Here is a 24,170-nt window from a genome sequence, read left to right on the forward strand (position 1 = left end):
AATGACATTGCCCCATTTGTTAGGAAATGGAAAGACTTAGAAAAAACTATATTAAGTGAAGTAAGCCAGGCCCAAAGAAACATAGGTACCATGGTTTCCCTTATTTGCAATATCTAGTATATATCTGAGTCAAGCAGAAAAGGTCAGATAAGTTGATGTTAGGGAAATGAATCCTAAGCTATGTATTCAAATGTTTTTTTTCTTTCATGAGATTGTTTCTAACACATTTATAAGATTATTTCTTTGTTGCTTTGTATGTCCCTCCCCCTTGGTATAACCCCTGCTTTCACTGTATTTGATGTCAGTATAATTTGTGAAGGGGAAAGAGAAAAACAAATTGTTTAACTAGGGATACAGGTGGACTCATTGCAACAGTGAGATGTACAAGTTGTTATGTTGAAAATGAACTTTACAACTTTGGTCCGGAGGGGGGGGGAGGGAGGGAAGATTGGGGGGGGGGGGGGGGGGGGGGGGGAAGGAATGGGAAGGGGAAACAAAGGAGGAGGCTACAATTCTTGATAAGAAATGTACTCATTATCTTGCCCATGTAATTGTAACCCCTCTGTACAGTATTTTCACAATAAAAAAAGAAAAAAAAGCAAAAATTTTAATAATAGTTGCTGTGTATGAACTCAGTTATTCCTTGTAACTCTAGGGGAGCAACTATTTTTATCTCTGTTTTGAAGAGAAAGAGAATAACTCTAGAGAAATTTAAGTAATTTGTCACTCAGCACCTAGGAAACTGAGCCTAGATTCTAGGAATTGTGGCCCCAGTGCCTGAATGCTGCACCACATGGCATTATAAACAGAGGGAAAGAATGCATTGCTTAGTAAGTGGTAATGGGAGAATCTGCTCACTGTGTAGAAACAAATCACACAAGATGCTCCTCCTTCACACCATATGCAGTGATAAACTCCATATGGAACAAAGACCTATGTGGAAAACATAAAGCTGTGCAAGTTAACAGAAGATAATATAGGAGGAAATCTGCTTAAGTAGAACTCCAAAACCCACTGGCCATAGGTGGACTTACTTGAGTTTGGCTATGTCAACAATTTCTGTTCCAGAAAGAATAGCTAAGGCAGAATTAAGAAGGGAGGCAGACTGGAGGATATTTGTTGTGTTAAAAATCAACACAATACCAATATCTAGATCAAAGAATTCTTATACATAAGCAGAAAAACATGGGAACTCAATCCTCCCTGCCCCCTTTCCTTCCCGTCCCTTTCCTTCCCTTCCCTTATCTCTGTCTCTCCTTCTTGCTTGCTTGCTTGCTTGCTTTTTTTTTCTTCAGTCCTATGGCTTGAACTCAGGGCCTGGATGCTATCCCTGAGCTTTTGTACTCAAGGCTAGTGTTTTAGGACTTGAGCCACAGATCCATTTCTGGCTTTTTGCTGGTTAACTTGAGATAAGATTCTCATGGGTGTTCCTGCCTCTGCTGGCTTCAAACCAAGGTCCTCAGATCTCAGCCACCTGAGTAGCTAGGATTACAGCCACAAGCCACTGGCATCCAGCCCAACATTTTCTTACTAGCAACATTACCATCGACTTTATATACATCTGTCTGATGTCTATAAATTGCTACAGTTCATGCACACACATCAGCAACTACCTGCAGGATACTGGCATGGCATATGTTTATTTTAGTGGACAATTACTACCAGTGAAGGCAGGGCTTATTGCTCCTATCGTACCACTCTATTTTAGTAACTGGCCCAAGGTGGATGCTCAAGAGTCACTTCTTGAGTAAGTGAAAGAATGGACTTCAAAATTAGAAGCTCATAGTGGTAAATACTTCTATTCCCTATCAGAGAAATGATTACCAAACCAAAAGGTGCCATCAGATTGGAGAAGTTAGAACTTCTGGAATGCCAAGTGTTGGTGTTAAGGACAGGTAACAACAACCCTCATCACGGATCTGGGAGTTCACACGAGTGCAGCCTGCTACTGGGCCATTCTGACAGAAATGAAATACATATATAGCCCCCCACATACACACATACAGAGTCAAATATCCTTGCTCTTATCCCTTTGTTGTGATCTAGCCTAGAGAGGCAATAGCAAAATATAAAGATCAAGGAAGCCCTGGCTTGAGTTCAAGGCTCTAGTATGATCACTGCAGGAGCAGGTGCTGAATATGCAACTGTGCATCTGGCGAGATGGGCGGGCTGGCTCCTGACCTCTAACATGCTGCTGGCACTCCCCCAAAGGACAGCAGCAGCAAGCACTGACTGAACGACAGCAGGAGCAGATTTTTCCCAAGGTTCTCATCTTCTTTTTTGCTGTAAGATGCTAATATCTATTGACCCCTATTTGGACAAATGACTTCTAGACATACCCATTATTGTAAGTCCAGGGGGAAATTTGTTAGGTGGGGAAAAATGGGCAAATGACTCAATTTCCAAAGTTGGGATGAAGAATAGTTTTAGAAATTAGGGCAGTTTAGGAAAATTCTATCTGAAACAACCCCTTCTATATACATTCATACCAGGTGGGAAGATTAAGGTCCAAGGGCTAAACTCAGGGACTCTATCTATCTATCTATCTATCTATCTATCTATCTATCTATCTATCTATCTATCTATCTCCTTTCTTCCTACCTTCCTTCCTTTTTCTTTTCTGTCTTTCTGTTTTTGCTTTCTCTAGAGCTGCTTTCTTGCCACAAGAATAGTCTAGAATAGTCCTGACATAGCAGTTATTAAGCCTTGTACTATTTGCTATTCAGCTTTTTTATGTTTGTTTGTGGTTGGTTGTGGGGCTTGAACTTATGGCCTGGGAGCTGTCCCTGAGCTTTTGTGCTCAAGGAGAGTGCTCTATCACTTTGAACCACATCTCCACTTCTGGTTTTCTGGCAGTTAATTGGAGAAAAGGGACTCACAGATTTTCCTGCCTGGGCTGGCTTTGAACCATGATCCTCAGATCTCAGCCTCCTGAGTAGCTAGGATTACAGACACATTGCCATCAACTTTATATATATATCTGATGTCTGTCTATCAATTGCTACAGTTCATGCACACACATCAGCAACGACATGTGGGATACTGGCATGGTATGTGAGCCACCAGTGCCTTGCTTTCTGCCTAGCTTTCTATATTATCTGTCTACGCATGCTTACTCCACCAAATACCTCTCCTTTTTGGAGGCTGTTACCTGTAACCACCTCCTTCTCATAAGCCTTGACTGAAAGCCACTATAAACCCATTTCTTGACTCCCTGACTGTCACCTTGGTAACACATCTTCTGCTTTCCCCTAGAATGCTTTCTTGACTTTCTCTGCTCTGCATGCCACAGCTACTGGAAGGAAGATCAGCTGGTTTGACTTTTAGAACCCTAGCATGGCTCAAAACTCAGCATTCCTTGAACTTATGCTAAATGGGGATGGCCCAGACACATTTACAAAACTGAAGGTAATCATGGGAAACTATTTTGAGTTAATGGAGAAGCAGCTGGGTCAAATGTAGTTTGCTTCCCTGTTCTACATGGAAGCATCAACCAACTGACAGGGCAGAGCAATGTTATAGGTTCTATGTACTATGTCCTTAGCAAGTCACCACTGAGGGAACACAGGAAGCAATCCACCAGGCAGATTTATATTTGACCACAGAGCATACCAGAGAGGTGGCTTATTGATTTATGCAAGGCGTTAGGCAAGCTTTTAGTGGAAAGCTGCAGAGCTTTGCATTTAAAATTGCTGATAAGCATTACCAAGAATTTGGATGTAGGGGTGGGTGATATCAATGCATATTCAAAGTTAGTACAACTGCACAGAAAAGGAATAGATTGAATAAGGTATGATTCAAGAAGGATGTGATGGGACCCAAACGACCAGTTACTTTGAAAGGCTAATAAGTACCGGAAGCATGAGGGGGCTGCGGGGAGAATGGTGATGTTGGGGTGACGTGTGCATGCATGTATGCTTCACTTATCTTCCAGCGTAAGACTATCTCACCAGAAGGGCATAATCTGCTGTTCTGATTGAGGGGTGTGTGAATGTGTGTCTGCACTGGTGATGATGTTTTAGGAAGAGTCACAACTAAATCTATGCAGTGTTGAATGGCAGTGGAATTTTTGTGGTACACTAATTTCTCGTATATTTTACTTCATTATTATTATTGTTCTCATCATCATCATCATTATAATTTGGTGGTACTGGGGTTTGAACTCTGGTGTCTTTGTACTTGTTCAAGCAGGTGCTCTACCTCTAAAGCTAGATTCTCAGGTCTTTTTTGATTTATTTTCTGGCAGGGTCTTTTTTTTTTTTGGTGCTGGTACTAGGACTTGAACTCAGGGTCAGGTGTGGCTGACAATCTACCACTTGAACCATACTTGCACTTCTGACTTAATTCTGGCTAATTGGAGATAAGAGTCTCTCAGTTCTGTCTACCTGGGCTGTCTTAGAACCATGATCCTCAGAGCTCAGCTTCCTGGATTACAGGTGCAAATCACCTGCACAGAACTGTATTTTGTATGAGGCCCACCTCAGGCTGAGATTCTTCTACTTACAGCCTCTGAAGAAGCTGAGAACATTTGTTATACTTATTGAGTGAGATAGTGTTGTGAAGTTTGGTTCAGGCTGTCTTTGAACTACAATCCTCTCTACCTCCTCAACAACTGGGAATACAGGCATGAATCCCCACACCTGGAAGATTTCTCAGGTTATATGTTAGATATTTAACTGCCCAATATTCTCTGGTGGAGCACATCGGGACAGGCTACGAGGCGTAATACTTGCATGTAGTTCCTTTAACATTCTGTGGTAGAGTTGGAACAGGAAATGAGATAAGCAGGCAGGACTGAGTAGATACTATTATGTGAACGTGAACATGGGCATTGCACAAAGCTTTAAAATTTATTCAGTGTATCCTCTTTTAAGCATACTTGTATGAAAGAAACATTTCCAACACGGATTCAGATTTTCTTGGAAGAATATCTAGGGTTGACATTCATTAACAGTTTGTCCTTTCAAAGCCAAACATCTGCTTGGCACCCAATGGTATTCATAGAGTTCTTTTCTGTAGAAGAATGTCTGCTGAGCATTTATTAGCTTCACTTGTGCTTAATGGCTACCTTTTAAGTGCAGCATTTACTTAGTGAAATCCTTCAAACTAAAGCCATGCCCCAAAGATTCAAGAAGGAGATCTAGCTTGACCTGTATAGAGTGTATTGGCGCTGTGACAGAAATCATTCCAAGTGTCCCTACAGACCTCTGCTGGGAACCCCTTAGTAGAGCAAGGTGAAAGGTTTCGCCTGGAATGTCACTCCCAAGCTCCAGTACTTACTGAAGTCAAGTATTTCTTTCTTCAAATCCCCTATGAGGAAAATGGCCTACAAGGGGGTTAAACTTTGATTAGAGATGTCGCAAGTAGGGGGAAAAATGCTTACTTCAATTTAACTTCTGCTTTTCAGAAGACATGAGTACATAAATTATGGAGGAGAACGGTGATTACTAGACAGTCTAAAAGCTGGAGGCTCTAAGCCAATTTTCAACCAACTGTCACGGAACATAAGTTTCAAAATATGTTTAAACTAAACTGACAACTGCAGGAAAAAATGTAAAATTCTTTGAAAGGCTGGGTTATGTGAACTGATGAGGACCTCAGAAACCACACACTACTTCACACACAGCAGAACTTCACTGTAACGTTCCCACTCTTCTGAAAGAGTGCAAGAGGCAGAGCAGCTGTGTCCCCAGAGGCAGGGAGGTCCTAGCACAGAGTGGACAACAGAGAGTTCATCCGAAATCTGCAAGCGTGATGAGCTTGTGTGGTTTTTCTACTTTCTGTGGGGCTGTTCTGTCACTGCCATACACTAATCTTGTCATTTTATGGGCCATGAAACCAATGCCAGAAAGATTCTATTAGATATACCAAGTGCCAGAGAGGTAGACCTAGATCATGTACTTTCTGAATCCCTACCTAAAAATGTCATCACAACAATTATGCAAAAAAAATGAAGGGCCTTGGGTGATGAAGTATTGAGATCAGGAATTATTTATCTGCAACTTCAGAATAGCTCTTGATTTTATCTTTATCCATAAATCTCCTGGAGTCTAAGAGCAAGTTGCTTCCTTGAACTCTCTCTAAGGCCTTTTAGGATATCTGAAACCCCTAAATGGTGACTGTGTGCCTATGCATTTCTCTGGAGGAGGTGGTATAGAAATTTCATTTATTCTTCAAAACTATCTGTGATCATGCTGGGCACCAGTGGGTCAAGCTTATAATCTTAGCTATGGAGAAGGCTAAGATCCAAAGATCTGGTTGCCAGGTCTGAAAAGTCTGTGAGACTATTATCTTGAACTAAGCAGCAAAAAGACAAGTAGAGGTATGGCTCAAGTAGTAGAGTGGCAGCCTTGAGTGAAAAAGCTAAGGAAAAATGTCTTGGTTCTGAGTTCAAGCCACAATGGGGCAGGTACACACATGCACATGCACATGTACATGTACACGTACACACAGACACATCGTATCTGTGATCACACCAAATAATAATCAGCAAAGTTGAGCAGGGGAAAAAGAGGAAAGTGTGTGTTTATAACCAGAAACTACCTTTAATATAGGTGAGTGTCCTATTAAATTACACTGGTTATTCAGGCAAATACCTAGGACAGTAAAAACAAAAGAAAGTCTATGTTTAGTTTTTTGAGGAACCTCCATACTGCTTGCCAGAGTGGTAGAACAAGTTTATTTATTTATTTTTAGAACAAGTTTATATTCCCACCAACAGTGTAGTAGCTGAGGGGCTACATCCCCACCAGCATCTGTTATTGCTAGTTTTCTTGAATCTCAATGTTGTTTCGATTTGTATATATGGCCAGAGTTGTTGAACATTTCTTCATGAGTCTATTGGCCATCCTTACAACTTCTTCTGAAATGTCTCTCTTTAAGTCTTTAGCCCATTTATTCAGTTGTTCTTTCTCTGAGGGTTTGTTTTGGGGGGGGTTAATTTTTTTGAGTTCTATGTATATCTTAGATATAAAGCCCTTGATGCATAGCTGATAAAAATTTTCTCTGATTCTGTGGGCTTTCTATTTACCTTGTTAGCTATGTCCTTTGCCAAGCAGAAACTCTTCCATTTGATGCAGTCCCATTTATTCAGTCTTTCTTTGATTTGTTGTGATTCTGGAGCTTTACTTGGAAGTTTCGACCTGTGCTTAGCTAGTGTTTCTTCTACGCCTTCCATAATATTTTTCATGGTATCTGTCCTTATATTGAGGCCTTAGATCCATTTTGAATTTATTTTGGTGCTGGGTGAACACAAACAGGGCCAAACTAAAGCTACCAGCACAACCATGTTCATTGCAGCATTGATATGGAATCAACCCAGATGACTCTCAGTGGATGAATGGATCCAGAAAATGTGATATATATACACAATGGAATTCTACTCATCCATTATAATGCATGATATTGTACCATTTATAAGGAAACTCAAAGACTTGTAAAAATTATATTAAATGAAGTAAGCCAGACCCAAAGAAACATAGCTTGCATGGTTTATTCATTTGTTGTAAATAAAATGTGCCTAAAAATCTACAAGTAAACACATGGGATAGTAAAAAGGAAAAAAATACACTGGAACATGATAAATTATACAGGTTTCTAGGCATTCAAACATGAAGATCAAAGGAGGATATTCTTAGGAGAGGATCACAAAGGCACAATGGCTATGTGTATATGATCATATAAAATAATATTTATTAAAATGAACTCCAGGAAATAAAAAGTTTTTCCCCTTTTGTTGCTATTCTTGCTTTCTTTTCCTTTTTTGTCTTTTCCTTCCTATTTATCTGTCTTTGGAAGAATAAAAGGGGGACACAGAAATAGTGGGACAAGGGGTGAACAAATACAGCAGTGATATTCACTAAACACTGTATTGGGTAGGGACAGGGGGGAAAAATGGAGAGAGAGCAAAAAGAAATGTACTCTTCATCTAACTTATGTAATTGCAACCCCTCTGTACATTACCCATATAGTAACAATAAATAAATAAAAAAACAAAGAAACAAAAAGTTGTGGGCTGGGAAGGTGGCTCAGTGGTAGAGTGCTTGCCTTGCATGCATGAGGCCCTGGGTTCGATTCCTCAGTACCACATAAGCAGAAAAAAAAAAGCCGGAAGTGGCACTGTGGCTCAAGAGGTAGAGCACTAGCCTTGAGCTGAATTGCTGAGGGCAGCACCCAGGCCCAGAGTTCAGGCCCCACGACTGGACCCCCAAAAAAGCCCCCAAAACAAAAAAAAAAGTTGTATAATATCTGTGAACACACAGAATTTAATAGGCTGATAAAAACAGACTATAGTCTCCTTTGGAGTTTTCATCCTTCAAAAAAATATTCGAGGTATAACATACAACCTATGCTCTGTAAACCAAAACCAGGACTCAAAAGCCCTGGATAATTTTGGGGTGAGAGGATTAGTTCTGTCTCTGAATATTCCCTTCAGAGAACAGTGGTGAGTGAGACATAATGACTACTGACAGAAAACAACTGCTTCTTTCTATTCAGTGAGAGACTCTTGAGGGAAAAGGCTCATCTTTATAAGTATGGCAATTAGACAAATGCGTGCATATGCATGTGTGCGCACATGCATGCGTGTGCACACGCACACACACACACAGAACTGACTTTTGCCCTGGATGCTGATAAAGTCAGGGAAAAAAGTGGCTGATGTAATCCTAAAGATGGACAGAATACGAAAAGCCTCATTATCCACAAAGGGATAATGTCCCCTTGCTTCCACTCTGGCTACAGCTAAACAGAAGCCTGTGGAGGAGGGTCTGACCCTGAGTTATCTTCATGTGCACGTAGTCTGACAAGCAGTAGATTAGAAAGGAGTTTAAACTTGAGGGAAAATTCCAGAATGCCAGTAGGAACATAAATGGACTTGAGAAACAGTACTATATTGTACTTGGAAATAATATTCAGTATTTATCTGGAGCATCTATCTTATAATGAAGTAGAATAAAGAATTTCCTGAAACCGGAAGGCTGTAATCATCTGAGAAATGAGGAGCGACGCTTGGATTTAATCACCATGAATGATGATAGACAGGTTTGCCCCCCCCACCCCAAATCTTATCTGTGATGGGAGCATTAGCATGCCAGTTACACTTGGAGGTCAGTATGCCACATGACAAAAAGACGGTCTTGTGCCAGTAGTTTAAATGCTGGGGCACCAGGCCAAGGAGGTGCACAGACAACCCCAGCAGTGGCACTGAGCTCACTGTGGGCTTAGAAACAATTCTCAAAACTGAGCCAGAAGCTGAACTACAGCCCTCATGGGATAAAAAAAGTGAATGAAGTTAATTAGAAGAAAAAAAATTGAGGAAAAGAGATTTTACTTAAAAACAAAACAGACAAACCCCTAAACTCTGCATACAAAAGTTCAAGGTCCTCAGACATGCATAAAACAGAACTGACGGGAACATGGGAGGAAGGAAGGGCTCCATACAACCTTAGAAGCTCAGTTTCTCGGAGCTGAGCTGCACATAACATGATAGAGCCCGCTTCTTCCCCCCACTGGGGCCCCAAGCCCAAGGCCCATGTGACTCAGCATCCAAGACAGGTATCTCAGGGACAGAATTTCACAAGCACAGAACCTATTTCTTCTCCCTTGATTCTGCTTTCTAGTTTTCCTCTCCCTCTGCTATTGTTTAATTTTGTGGTTCAAGTTTCTGAAGAATGGTGGGAGGTACTAAGTTAAGCAATGCTCTAAGAATGAGGCTCAGCTGCAGTGACTCGAGTATCAAAACTGGCCCCCCACATCTTTTAAACCAATGGGATTCTGCTGAAAACAGAATGGGATATGGAGGCTAGGGGAGGCAGCAAGTCTTCCTCGTTTTCCTAAGTGGCCTGTGCTTGGCCACAGAAGGTCTAGCCAGTGAACCGCCTGCTTTATCTATACTGCGCTGTCTTCTGGTCTGGGTTGTTTCTAAATAGCAGCCAACATTCCTACCACTCGGCTGCTTTGGGGCAGTTTTCTGTTGATCTTTGTGAACCCATTAGTGAAAGTGACTGGGTGGTTAGATCTGGCACAAAATTATCCTGCTGGAAGAGTGTCAGAGCTGAACGTCAGTAAAGCTCTGTCAAAACATTCGCCAGGGAACAAGGAAAGTCACTGCACAAGTGGATTTTAGAAAGCACACGAGGACACTCAAGTCACAGGGAGCCAAGAAAACTTCCAATTCTTTCTTCATGATTAAGCAAAAAGCCTGGCTGATTGTTGGCTAACATTAAACATCTGTAGATCTGTAGATATTGGTCAAGATCATATATTGTTAATATATGATTAACATAATTGGATTCTTGGGAATAATAGGTAACTATTTATTTATCAATATTGGGGTTTGAACTTGGGGTCACAGGGTGGTTTGATACTCCTGAGCCATTGCTCCATCCCTGTTTCTCACCGACTATTTTAAGGATAGGTTTCCATTTACCATGGGAAGTGAAAACCTATCCTTAAAGTAATTGGTGAGAAACCCACCTACTCAATGTCCCTGGATTCCCAGGCATATATCACCAAGTCCAGCTTCCCTCTACTGAGAGAGAGAGTATCAGGTACTTTTCTGTACTGTACTAGCCTAGAATCATGATCCTCTCAATTTCAGTCTCTCATGTAGGTTGTGATAATATAGCCATAGCTATTGAGGGAGGGTCTCTCCAAGTATTCTGTCTAAGCTAACCTTGAGTTACAAACTTCTTAGTCTCTCACATGGCTAGGATTACAGATATAAGCCACTGGTACCTTGCTAAAAGACAACAGTCAGAGTATGGAAGATTTGTAAGTCAAAGTGATACTTATGCAGATTTAATGACTATGGTTTAAATTATCTTTCAGGGACTATATCTGGGTGTTCAGAGACAATATCATCTACAGAATATTTAAAGAAATAAACTTACATTAAAAAGGGGTTAAGCCAGGCTCAGGCCTGTAATCCTGACTACTCAGGAGGTTGAGACCTGAGGCTCACGGTTCAAAGCCAGCCCAGGCAAGAAAGTCGGTGAGACTCTTATCTCTGATAAACTACTCAGAAAAAGCCAGAAGTGGTGCTGTGGCTCAAGTGGTAGAACACTAGTCTTGATCACAAAGAGGCTCAGGGACAGATTCAGAGCTGGTTTTCAGAAGGCTTGCTAACATTTTGACTTCCAGGGAAGAGAAATCCACGTGGGAAAGTGTCTGTTACCCGCCGTCTCCTGTGCCCAGCTGGGACAATTCAGTAAGTTGATGACAAAGAGGAAAGTCCTTGGATTTCATGGGGATCACGAGGGAGGAGACTTCCTACATATACTTCACATTTTAAAAGACAATATTTTAACACTTTTGACAGTGGTGGGGAAGATGCCAAGTCCAGAAACTCAGGCAGGACTGCAGCTAAGCAGTTCAATTTTGGCAATTTTATGGTTTAGGCCTTGATCACTCAAAACAGATTTTTTAAGCAATATCATATGAGAGACTGTATAATCAATAAATATCCCTCAGAAAAATGTCCAGCTATTTAGGGAATGACTCCATTTATACCTCTTAATATGCCATCCATTCCAAATTAATACTAGAATCAGGTTAAAGATTTCAGTCTAAAAAACAGAATCTTTCAGAAACCAACCAAGATGGAAATGTACATAATCTTTTTCTTTTTGGAAGGGGGGTACTGGAGACCGAATCCAGAAGCTTCTGCAGGCTGAGCTACAATTTTATGATTGTAAAAATGTGTTTATTGTAAAACGGAGTCTCCCTAAATTGCGCAGACTAGCCATGTTGTGGTCCCCTGCCTCAGTCTCCCAAGTAGCTGGGATTATAGGCTTGTATCACTATGTCTGGCTACCAATACCACTTTCTTTCCAGTCCTAGGGCTTGAAATCAGTTCCTAAGCCCTGTTTCTGGGCTTTTTTTTTTTTACTCAAGGCTACTGCTCTACCACTTGAGCCACAACTCCACTTCTATCATTTTGGTGATTAAATGGAAGTAAGAATCTCATGGACTTTCCTACCTGGGCTACCTCCAAACAGTGATCCCCAGATCTCAGCCTCCTGAGTAGCTAGGATTAAGTCATGAATCACTAATGCCTGGCTATCAATAATTGTCCAGAAACTTATGAATTCAAATTATGAACAGTACTTACTAAATACGTGTGTGGACTTAAAAACTCTGCTGACAAATTCCATCTCAGGTAGTGAACGTTGGTTCTTGACTGAAAGAATTAAGTTCTTTAACATTTAGAGTTCTAGATAGTATAGTAGAATTTTTAAAACTTAAGAACTTCCGATCAGAGGTTTTAAGACTACCATAGGCAAAAAAGTTCTTGAGACACCATCTTAACCAATAAAAGAAGCATGGGCCCGCCATCCCATCTCCATGAGAAGGATAAACAAGGAGGATCAAGGTCTAGGCCCCTATGGGCAAAGAAGTGAGACCTATTAAAAAGGTAACTAAAGCAAAAATGGCTGGAAGTGTGACTCAAGTAGCAGAGCATTTTAGGATCAAGTTGCTTAGGGAAAGACTTGGAAACATAGGTCCCATGGTTTCCCTTATTTGCAATAACTAGTATATGTCTGGGAGAAGCAGAAAAGGTCAAAAGCTACGTACATATGAACAGATAAGACGATGTTAGGCGAAATGAACCTCAAGACAGGGACACAAGTGGTTTTTTTTCTTTCTTGCTATCGTTCCTAATGATTTATAATGTACCATGTGATTTTTTTTTGTTTCTTTATATGTTCCTCCCTCACAATATAACCTTTGTTTTCACTGCATTTGATGTCGGTGCCCTGCATATTGTATATACACTTTTCTAATCTGGGGAGGGGAAGGGAAAAAACAAAATGCTTAAATAGGGATACAGGTCAACCCATTGTAACAATGAGATGCACAAGACACTGTTGAAAAACGAACTTTACAACTTTTGGGAGGGAGGGAGGAAGGAGTTGGAGAGGTGGGGAGGGAAGGGATGGTAGGGGAAAAACAAAGGAGGAGGCAACAATGCTCGATAGGAAACGTACTCATTACCTTGCTCATGTAACTGTAACCCCACTGTATAGGATTTTTACAATAAAAAACGTATTAAAAAAGAGAACTCTGACAAAGTTAAGGGGAACTTACCTGCAGCAAATGACAGCTTTGCATGAGAGAGCTAAATCCAGGAAATACTGCTGGACTCCAAAGGTTAAGGCATACTTGAGCGTCTTTCCATCAATGATGAGAGCAAAGTCATTCTCTTTCCGAAGAGCATCCCCAAGGGTTGTACAGTGCCGGCTCAGAGTTTCCCTCGTTCCCTGAAATGGCAAACGAAGACATCCACTTTTACTCCATTTTCTCTACTAAAATGCCTGCAGGATGTTTGTTAACTACACAGTTGTTTTTGGTGCTTTGTAGCTTCCAAGTTGTGTTCACAAACCTTCATTCATTTGGGTTTGCACAACAGCCTTATCGAGGGGACGCTGGTAGACGTTCTCAGAGAACTCCATGAAGTCACACGTGTGTGTGCAGCAGAGCTGGCACACTCTCCCCTCCCCTCGCTGACCTGGCAGTCTTTGCTTATTATTCTAACCACACAATCACCACACTGTAAAAGTGATTTCAAGTAAATTATCTTGTTAAAAAATTCCACTGTTCTAATTTATGGACTATTCAAATCGCTTTACCATGAACAAAGGCAAAAATTGGGGAACGTAATTGAAATAATTTATGGATATTCTTTCTAAAGTACTTACTCAACGCTATTGAAATTTAATTCCCAGGAACCTAGAGGAAGGAGGAAATGCAAGGTTTGTAGTCTCCTGCCACTTCATAAATTGACTTTTATAACTGTAATCATGATTTCATGATGCTATATTTCAGTTGGGAATGGTGACATGTGGCTTGATCATCTTTATTGAACAAATAAAAGATGCCTTTCCATAGTTCACTTCCTGGGCATAGTGAAAACCTTTAGTGTCAAGGAGAGCTTGGAGAGAGAGATGTATCTGTCTCTGGCAAGAACTGTGATCCGGCTTTTCAAAGGGAAGAAGTTTCAAAATGTTGACTTTTCCTCCCCAAATACAACATTTTCTTCTTTTACCTACTTCCTATTCCCGTTCCACAGAGCCCCAACATTCTGAGGGAACACAACACTGGCTCTGCACCATGAAGAACAAGTCCCGCTCCTAGGTTTTTGTTGATTATTGTTTGTTGAAGTTATTTAATACAAGTATATGTTTATACAATAAAATATAGCAATGATAAAAATATAATACACAGAGAACAAATTTAATTCTATTCAAGACTGATATAATTATTGTTCCAATTTAAGAATGTGTCTAGTCATTGCTCAAGAAGGTACATGTTATTAAATTCATATGTGAAGGATGGGGACGTGGCTTATGCCTGCAATCCTAGCTACTCAGGAGGCTGAGATTGGAAGGATCACAGTGCAAGGTCATCCTGGGGAAAGTAGGCTTATAAGACCTCATCTCTATCAAAGAAAGCTAGGTGTGGTGGCATGTACCAGTTATTTTAGCTATAGTGAGAAGCACAAATCGGAGAATCACAGTCTAGGTAGGCCAAGGTTAAAAAAAAAAAAAGAGAGCCAATCTCAAAAATAACCAGAAAAAAAGGGTTAGGGGTATGGCTAAGGAAGTAGAGTACCTGTCGGATGGGTACAAAGTGCTCAGTTCAGACCCTACTACTAGCTTGGGAATGTGGCTTAGTGGTAGAGTGCTTGCCTAGTATGCACGAAGCCCTGGGTTTGATTCCTCAGTGCTACATACACAGTAAAAGCCAGAAGTAGTGTTGTGGCTCAAGTGGTAGAGTGGTGGCTTTGAGCAAAAAAAAGCTCAGAGACAGTGCTCAGGCTGAGTTCAAGCCCAAGGACTGGCAGACATATCTTACCCCTCCTCAAACAAACAAAAAAAAAAACAAAACAAAAAATCCCCTAGTACTACTAAATAAAATTGTGGGAGTTGTTGGTTTTTTGTTTTTGGTGCTGTGCTTCTACTGGGCCTTGAACTACTCTATTTTTGGCTTTTTCCTGGTTAACTGGAGATAGGAATCTCTCAGATTTGTCTTCTCTGGCTGGTTTCAAACCAGGATTCTCAGATGTCAGTCTTCTGAGTAGATAGGATTATAATTGTGAGCTACCAGCTAATGTGGGAAAATTTTAAAGGTGTTCCTGTACTTGTGTACATATGTAGTTCATCTATAAGGTCTAGAATCAGACTATGTTGTGCTGTAAGATTGCCAGATATCCAGTACTGGCATTTCACTCAATTGTTTCCCATTCTATTTACCCACAGGGACACAAAGGACCAAATTTCTTTGCAAGATTTTCCATTTACACTTTACTTCAGGGGGACAACCAGCTGTTTCATTTCTAAGCCTTCTCTTTGTGGCTGCAGGTCTTTGCAAGAGGAATGAATAAAAGAAGGTGGGGGAAAAAAAGCCAAATTCTGCCAATACAACTTATTAGTGGCCATCTACAGTGCGTTAACCTTGGAATGTCTTAAAAGCAAATTCAAATAGGTTAGATGGAAAAATAAGTCAATGAACTGATCAAAACAAAACCGTATTTTGCATGCTACATTGGGTCTAGAGCCATATGCAGACATGCAGTTTTGAAGTTGACACCATGAGCATAGGTTTGACTTTGACATCCTGCAGAGGATCAACAAGCTGCCTCCTAAGTGGCAAAACCCATCCCGGAGTTAAACCTCTGTGCCAACTCATCTTCTCAAGCCTGTTGTCCTCTCAAGGCAGAAAAATGAACTGAACTTCAGCAGCATCAGGTACAGAAAGTTCTAGGCAGATGCTCATGCTATTCCTATTCCTTCTATTTTCCCTGAGGCCCCATTATCTGTCTCTCCTCTCCTCTCCTCTCCACTGTCAAACAGAGTTCTCTTTTTAAAACATACATCACATCTCTCCTTGCTCTACAATCTTTCCTGGGATCCCCAGAGCTGATATGGTATGAAGTCCAGATTTCTTACCACATCTTCTGAAGTTTCCCCGCAATGGAAACCTGACTACCTCTCACCACTGCCTCCTTCACAACCCTCACCACTGAAAGCCCTTCCTCCAGAGTAAGCCTACCCACCCGGCTCCCATGTGTGCTTCACGCAGCCTGGTGCAACTCAGCCTGTGCCAGCAAACCCTCAGCTCCTTGAGGGGAGAGACCACCAATAACCTGTTCCCAGGAAGCAAGTGAATGCCTGCAATTACACATGCTCAGGAAACAGTTATTGAATGAAAGCCTCGATAAGTTCTGATTTCATTTTCTTGGCAGCCTTCCATTTCCCCTTTATTTTCACTGAGAGGGAGAGAGAGAGAGAGAGAGAGGGAGAGAGAGAGAGACAGAGACAGAGACAGAGAGATAGAGAGACACAGAGACAGAGAGAGACACATACACAGACACAGATAGACACACAGACAGAAAGAGAGGGAGGAAGGAAGAAAGGGAAGGTTAAAGGGAGGGAGAGGGAAAGAAGAAAAAGACAGAATGAGAGAGAGAGAGATATGAATAGTCTTCTCTCCTCGTTCTAATCTCCTAGGAAACAACCCCAAACTATCATATAGACAGACTAACTGCACATGAGACTACACCTCTGATTTTTATTTTAAAAGCTATTGTTCAAGTGATTACAGGGCCGAAAACCTGAAAGGGAAACTGAGAAGGACTCCCAGGAAGATTTCTGCCATCAGCTACAAGACAGAATGAAGTTAACCCCAGCACTGTGGAAGGTCATCATTAACCAAGCTGTGGGAGCAGCGCCCCTCCCCCTCCCTTCTCAGGCATTCTCCAACACCTTAAAAGCTGACAAAAACTCTTATTTGTGGCATCAGTACTCCTGGGTTTCCTTGGTGACTATCACAGATCTTCAGCCAATCGAGAGGTGTCAGGAGATGTAAGAAGTAACATTCTGGGGAGGTGAGTGAAAATCTTTCCACAGTGAATGCTTGTCACCCACCTAGGGTGCAAGCTCACACCCCCTGAAAAGCTGCGAACATGTTCTTGTTTTAGTTCAATAGTCTTCTGTTAGAAGGAGCTCTGTTGTTGGCTGTGTAGTGCAAGTTACAAGTTTTTGGGTTTTTTTGTAATCCTTATTTACTGCTGGGAATATTTAAAATTCTTTTATTTATGAAAGTTACTTGCTTTTCCTTCTAAGCCTAGAGCTGTACTTTCTGGCTGGATGGTGTTGGAGCCTATCTCCTGTAGCCACAGATAAAAACTTATTACCGTATTAGAAGCTGCTTTGTTTTCTCTTCAGCTACCGAAGGGGGAAATGTTTAAACATTTAAACTTACTGACTTGTGAACGCGAACATGTATAAGTGAGCAGCTAAATGAGGAAGAGGATCAAAGATGGCGTTGCTCCGCACAATCTAAGCTCTTTTGCCTCTGCTTTTTATTTGTGTACTGAGTAAAACAGGGGCATGAGACACACCTCAACGCTGGGGCAGTTGGAGAGCATGAGGGAGCAGGGAGCAGAAGAAAGATCAAGGTTATGATGACCAGCCAGATAGAGGAGGGAGCCACTGGAAAAGCAGGATTTGTGAGGCCCAATCTCAGCCAGCACCTCTCCCAGGACTCCAGCACCCAGCACAGTCCAGCACTCAGCACAGTCCAGCACCCAGCACAGTCCAGCGCTCACCAGAGGCCCTTTGCCTCTCCTGCTGTGCCTTCTGCCTCAGTGTTACCAGTTACAACCTGTGAGCCACAACCAACATCATTCCCTGGTTCTAGGTCCTCGCAAAAGGAAACAGGCCGTCTCTCCAGGAGGGCAGCTGATTCCAGCACTCTTAGTTCTTAGACCTGCTGGGCTAGATGTTCACCCAGGCCTGGGAGGTTTTGTTGTTCCTGGAGGCTACTCCAGACCTTTTTTTCACCTTTCCTCATGAAACAAAATTGTCCTCTTCACTCAGCAAACATCTACTAGCCTTACTAAGAGCATTTATACATTCATACCAGAAAGTTGTCTCAACTTTTCTTTCTTGCCCTTAAAGCCTCCCTTCCCTTAATCTCCTCAGTTTTGAACTTTGCTTGCCTGTCTTCTCTTTTCTCTCTGAATCTTCACTCTCCCAATGGGTGCTGTTCTGTGCCCTCTTTAAGCCTACAGCAAACGAATTGGTGCTGAATTGGTATTTGACCACTTGAGATACATCTCTAGCCCTGTTTTTTGTTTTTGTGTTTTTACAGGTTACTTCTGAAGACAGAATTTCATTCTTCCCAGGCCTGCTTTGAATGTTGATCTTCCAGATCTCAGGCTCTGGAGTAGATGGGATACAGGTGTGAGCCACCAACACCTGGATTAAAAATATTTTCATTTTTTGGATTCTCCACTTTTTTTTTTTGTTGTTGGTTTCTCCTTGTACAACACAGCATGATATATGAAGCTTATCTATTTATTTTTTGGGGGTCCGGTCGTGGGGCCTGAACTCTGGGCTTGGGCGCTGTCCCTCAGCTCTTCAGCTCAAGGCTAGCACTCTACCAGTTGAGCTACAGCACCACTTCTGGCTTTTTTCTTTTTGCTATGTGGTGCTGAGGAATCGAACCCAGTGCACTCTACCACTGAGCCACCTTCCCAGCCCCAGCAGCTTATCTATTTGTATCTCTAGCTATATCCCTGTTTATATTTTGTTACTGAATCAGAATAAAGAATGAAATGTCCTGAAAGAATAAGTAATTATTAATGATCAGATAACACCTTGTGGGGAATTAAATGTTTTTTTCTCATGGGACCACTCTGAAGAGACTGTTCTCTTCCTGTAAAAATGTTGTATAATCTTGAATACTCTGAACTGTAATAGAGAAAAAGTCAGCTTCCTCTTGTTATAAAGGAAATGGGGAACAAAGAGGTAAATATGTTCCAACATCCACTTCTACTTTACATAAGAGAAATTGCCTAGTGAACCTAACAGAATGAACAGCTAATGCTGGACACACAATGATTGAGCCAGCTTGTGCACCAGTTGACAAAAAGAAAACAAAAAATATTTACCAGGTTCAGAAGAAACATTTCTGAAAAATAAAAGGGGGACAGGAGAAGAGAGAAGGGAGAGGAGGAGTGGTGTGGTAGGGAAAGAGAGAGAAAGAGAGAGGGAAGAGCTGAAAGAGTGAGAGACACACAGAGAGAGAACGAGACAGACAGACAGATGGACAATTATGCTGGTCGGAATTCCTCACAGCAATCACTGACAAGGGGCTTTCCTGAAGTCTCACTTGAATTTAGCAAAACAGATAGGTAACATGTTCACAAAACACTCTCCGATAAAATAAGAACAAGCAATACAATGGCAATCTTAAGAAATTTAAGAATAGCTTAAGAAATCCAAGACTGGCAGTTGGGGCAATCCTTTTCAATACTTTTACATGACCTGCAACAAGGAAGCACTGGATAAAAATTACAGAGGACATCCTGGACAACGAAATCGGATACCGTTTTGTCGTGAAATAAACCGGAAGCCCTGATTTGTTTGGAAAGTATCACAGTACGAAACTTGTCATTTTCATTCTGGCAAGACTTCCCTTGGAACAGCCTGAAGAACCTCGAGGCTAGATCTGCAGACCATGTCAGACCACCTAAGAACTATGTTTGTGATGGCCCAGAATGTAATGCCACAGAGGACACCTGCATACAAACGACCCTCTGCAGTGTCTAGCCTTTCTGCTTTCAATGTTTTTGAAAAAAATTCCTTTGCGGGGGGAGGTTACAGGAAAAGACAGTGTTACTTAGGAATAAATCCAAGGAACACCCCAGTTGAGAATGTGGAAAGATCCCTAAGGAAAGGCAAAGAACAGTAGCTGGTGGAGGGTTCACAGAGTAGCCATGAGGTGGAGATGGGAGGTAAATAGTCTACTAGACAAGATGAGGGGACTGGGTATACACCTTGCCCTGGGACTGCAGTTACTCACTTGCTGTGACAGGAAATAATACGTGAACACTCATCACTGGCCCAGAGGGTGTCAATCAGCCAGGCAAACCTCAAATAAAAAATATTGAAAGCAATAAAGTGTATCCATTCTTATTTATCAAGGCATTATTTTGGAGTTTGGGTCCCAATAAAAGTAAGAACTTAGCTTTTATTCGTATCCCTAGGCATCTATTAACATGTGCACATCAAACGATGCAATTATGAGGAGGGTTCTATTCTCAGATAGTAAAAACTCGTATATTGAAATTTTGAATAGCACTTTGACTCTCAGAGAAAGTATTTAGCAACATAGTCTGTCATGGGATGAAATGTGTGTGCTCTCCTACCCCCACCCCAATTCATATGTCAAAAACCAACCCCCCTAAGATGAGGTAAACCACCCATAGGATGCAGATTTCATGAAGGGGATTAATGCCTTATAAACAGATACTAGAAGGGCCCCTTCCCTTCAGCCATATAAACACACACAAGGCACTCAATAAGCCAGGAAGCAGGCACTCAAGATATTTCAAAACACTTGCCACCTTGATGTGGGGACCTCCAGCCTCCAGAACTCAAGAAATGTCTGTGGTTGAAGCCACCCAGTCTATGGTATTTTTGTTACAACAGATGGATTGAACTAAAAACAATTTTGTTGCTCTTGGATTTGTTCTTTTTCTTTATGAATAAGGTAGACGAGAAGAGAATGGGGGCTAATGATGGATTGTTTTTGGAAAATGTACAATTTTCATCTTTGTCAGGAGGGCCTGAAGTTTATGAGGACTATGCTTCTTATTATGGTATCAGTAACACAGGTTTCTTTCCTTAGAAGGCAAAAATGCAACCTAGTGTTACAACCTCCTGTGAGAATGTTGTTGAACCAAGGTGGGGACTCTGCTAAAACAGGACAACTGTCTGAAGGCTGAGCCACTAGGAAAGGACTTTTTTGACCTTGTTGGTGGATGTGTGAAGATTTCCAATCAGCATGGAGAGAGTTCTCTATGCAGAACCTATACAAGGGAGATGTAAGAAAATAGAGGCTGGCCTGTGGAGGCTCATGTCATGCTTCTGGGACCACTGGCGGCAAGCAAAACAAACAAAATGATGCTACAAACAAACAAACAAGGAAACTGGTGGCATGCAAGACAAACACAATGGGGATACTACATCATAAGGAACTTGGTTCTAGAATTTGATCCTCAAAACTCAAGGTGTTTCTCAACTTCAATTGGGAGTATAAAACACAGCAAAGATAAGGCAATCAAACATTTTTTGAAAAGGATTGTTATTTTGTACAAAAAAGTCCTTAATGAAAAAAAAATTCAATAAGAAATAAGGAATAGGTTCAGTCCCTAACTTGAGGCTCCAAAAACTAAATCTGTTTTCGATTACATGAGGTACCCACACAGGCTCAGAGTCCAAAAGGATCATGTCATATTTATGGAAAAAAGGATTCTGAGAAAGTTCACTTCTTGACTGATAAACTTTTCTGTCAGCCATATGTATTCCAATCTAATTGCTCCTCCATTTTCATATCTTTTCCATTACTACCTCAAAAAGTTTTCTTGCTCTTTCCTTAGGCAGGGTGGCTGACTCCTCTCAATCAATTTTTCTCCTTTGTAAGAAGACTACTATTTCATAGAGAGAGTATAGGGATGAAATGTGCTGACTCTTTTACTTGAGAATAAAAGATTCTGCCTAGTACTTGGCACATGATTGGTGTGCAAGTAAGACTAGTTCTCTTCCCTCCTCTGGTAGTAAGTCCAACAGAGGTAGCGGCACAGAGGAAGACAAACTATGTATTGGCAAGCAATGCACATCAGTAAAAATCCAGGTGGCATATTAGTGGGATCACTTTATATTTTCTTATGATATCTCCTAATGACAATTTGACTACTAATATTCAATTCTACAAGCCATTTTTAGTAAGTAAAACAATATCTAGAAGCCAATCTGTCCTTCAGTTCTAAGAATGAGAGCATTATCTCTTCTTAGATGGCAACATAGCTCTTGGTACATGGTGATAGGACATTAATTGTTGTCGCATGTGTTAAGACTCATGTGAAAAGTTTTGTTTTTTGTTTTTTACTAACTGTTTAGTTTTTTCATAGATGGCCATATCAATATGGTCATTTATGATCATAATAATGGTTTAACATATTTGATAATAAAGAAAACATATAGAGTTTGTTTTGCCACTATTTTTGTTAGCTCCCCATCAAGGTAATCCTCTTGCACTGATTGTTCTTAAAGCAGAGAAATATATTTTATCTGTAGGTGGGAGGGACTTCAGTTTGATATGGATTTGCTTTTAAGAACCTACAGTGAATTTAAAATGTCGGATAAGAGGACATATAAAAGAAGCTTACACATACTTTACTAGCTGTTTTGGTGGCATATGGCTCCACCTCATAATCATTTGATACATGACATTTATAACGAAATGATGTCCCATTCTTTCTCTAGTTTTGCACCCTCTAAGTTTTCACACATTTATGCTATGAATTAACAGAGCATTCCAAGAGCATTCTTAATACATTATGACCATATCAGGTGTGGACAGTGTTAGCACATTCTTAAAGAGTGAGTTATGACTCCCACAATAACAACCTGGGCAAACTATTAGTTATTACTTAGTTTCCTACAATGGGTTACTTCTTCATTGGAACAGTGGACTTTCTACATACTCCTACACAATACGTACATCAGCCGCTCTCCCAGCGACTGTGGGCAGCAGGAAAAGAACATGTACTGAAGAGTAGAGAGGAACTTTATTTACATATAGCTTGTTCATTTAGTCTGTATTCACCCAAGATTACTAGCTCCCTCACACAGGTTTTGATCAAAAACCTTTGGTACTCCTAAATTCCTTATACGAAACTAGAACATAATGATTTAAAAACATATGGAGAGAGAGCCAAACCAATATAATTTTTTTCCAAAATGGGTACGGGCAGACAGAAGGTGAAGTCATTAAAAAACACATGGTCAGAGAGGCCCTTCAAAACAGATTAGTGGAAAATAGCCAAACAAATGCATTTAGCCAATATATAATGCTAAAGATGATGGGAGAGCAAACGAGACAAAGGAATAAATCTATACTTTGTTGGGACATAGATATGGGTTTTCCAGAATTAGGGGAGAGGTGGGGTGCTATAATTGAGGAAGTAGTCCAATCTGCCAGAAAGGCCAGGCTATGTGGAAAAGGTCACAGGTCACAAAATGAAGCAGGTAAGAAGAGGAAGTTGTAGCACTGGGCAAATTGCTCTTGGCCCCTGAGCAAGGACTGGGGATTTGGAATTATGATAGGTTCCATCAGGCAAATAATTCCTATGAAGCATCTAGTCTCACTTAGAGTACAACAGAGAGGAAGACAGAGACCTGTAAAATCTGTGTCCAGTCTGTCTTTCAGCATTAGACTTGCTTTGCTGCAGACTCCCAAATCCAGGGAAAGGAAGGAAGAATGAGGTAGAGGATATCATTATATAATTTAAATAGTTTTGTGGATAAAAGGTGGTTGTTTTTTTTTTTTAAAAACCAAAGCCCTCATGGTAATTATTTTAAACCGCCACTGAAAGCCTCCTAAACACTTATTTGGAATTTGGTATTAAATATTCTCCAGTGGTGGGTGTGATTCAAGTGTGAAAGGAAGGCAGCATTCTTGGAGGAACTGGGTCGGCAGACATCCAGTCTCTCGTAGGTCAGGTCTCACTCAGTCAGGAAGAGGTTGCTCACAATACACAACTGGTTTTGAGAAAATAAGCAAATTACCAAATCAACGGTGCCTTTGAGAAAATTGTTCCTGGGATAAATGTTCTTAATGATTTGAACTAATTAATGCAAGTGTACTGAAAAAAGTATTATTGGCCAGGTTTTCTCAGTACAGAGGCCAAATGTGCTCAGTTTTCCATTATTTCATGTGTACATTCAATAAAATCCATGCACAGTTGTATTCATAAATTCTGAGACTGTCGGATGCCCAGAGGCGCCCCTTTCTAGCAGAGTATCATTCTTTCAGCTGCTCTGCAGCCTTGGTGATAATCAGAAAAGGAAAAGGGTGAGTTAGTGAAAATACGTTGTTAAGTTTGATATAGAAATGCTGTTCAGTGGCTACTTAGTGTTTCCTACAATGCCATTTCTTGAGGTTGACTCATTCTATCACAAAAGAAGTTGTACTGATTTTGGGCTGGGAAGGTGGCTCAGCGGTAGAGCGCTTGCCTTGCATGCCTGAGGCCCTGGGTTCGATTCCTCAGCACCACATATGCAAAAAGAAAAAAGCCAGAAGTGGCGCTGTGGCTC

General features: G+C 41.0%; 1 protein-coding gene across 3 annotated transcripts in view; it reads right to left on the bottom strand.

Annotated features, from left to right (window-relative positions):
- Atp8a1 (ATPase, aminophospholipid transporter (APLT), class I, type 8A, member 1) overlaps positions 1-24,170 on the bottom strand; it is a 215,387-nt gene that overhangs the window by 56,363 nt on the left and 134,854 nt on the right. For all 3 annotated transcript variants that reach the window (XM_013009074.1, XM_013009073.1, XM_013009075.1), the window contains one exon: positions 13,090-13,262. In XM_013009074.1, the coding sequence (XP_012864528.1) occupies positions 13,090-13,262 (173 nt within the window). The remainder of the gene's footprint in view (positions 1-13,089; positions 13,263-24,170) is intronic.

This window comes from Dipodomys ordii, unplaced genomic scaffold (genome assembly GCF_000151885.1).
Source record: "Dipodomys ordii isolate 6190 unplaced genomic scaffold, Dord_2.0 Scaffold8, whole genome shotgun sequence".
Lineage (NCBI taxonomy): Eukaryota > Metazoa > Chordata > Mammalia > Rodentia > Heteromyidae > Dipodomys > Dipodomys ordii.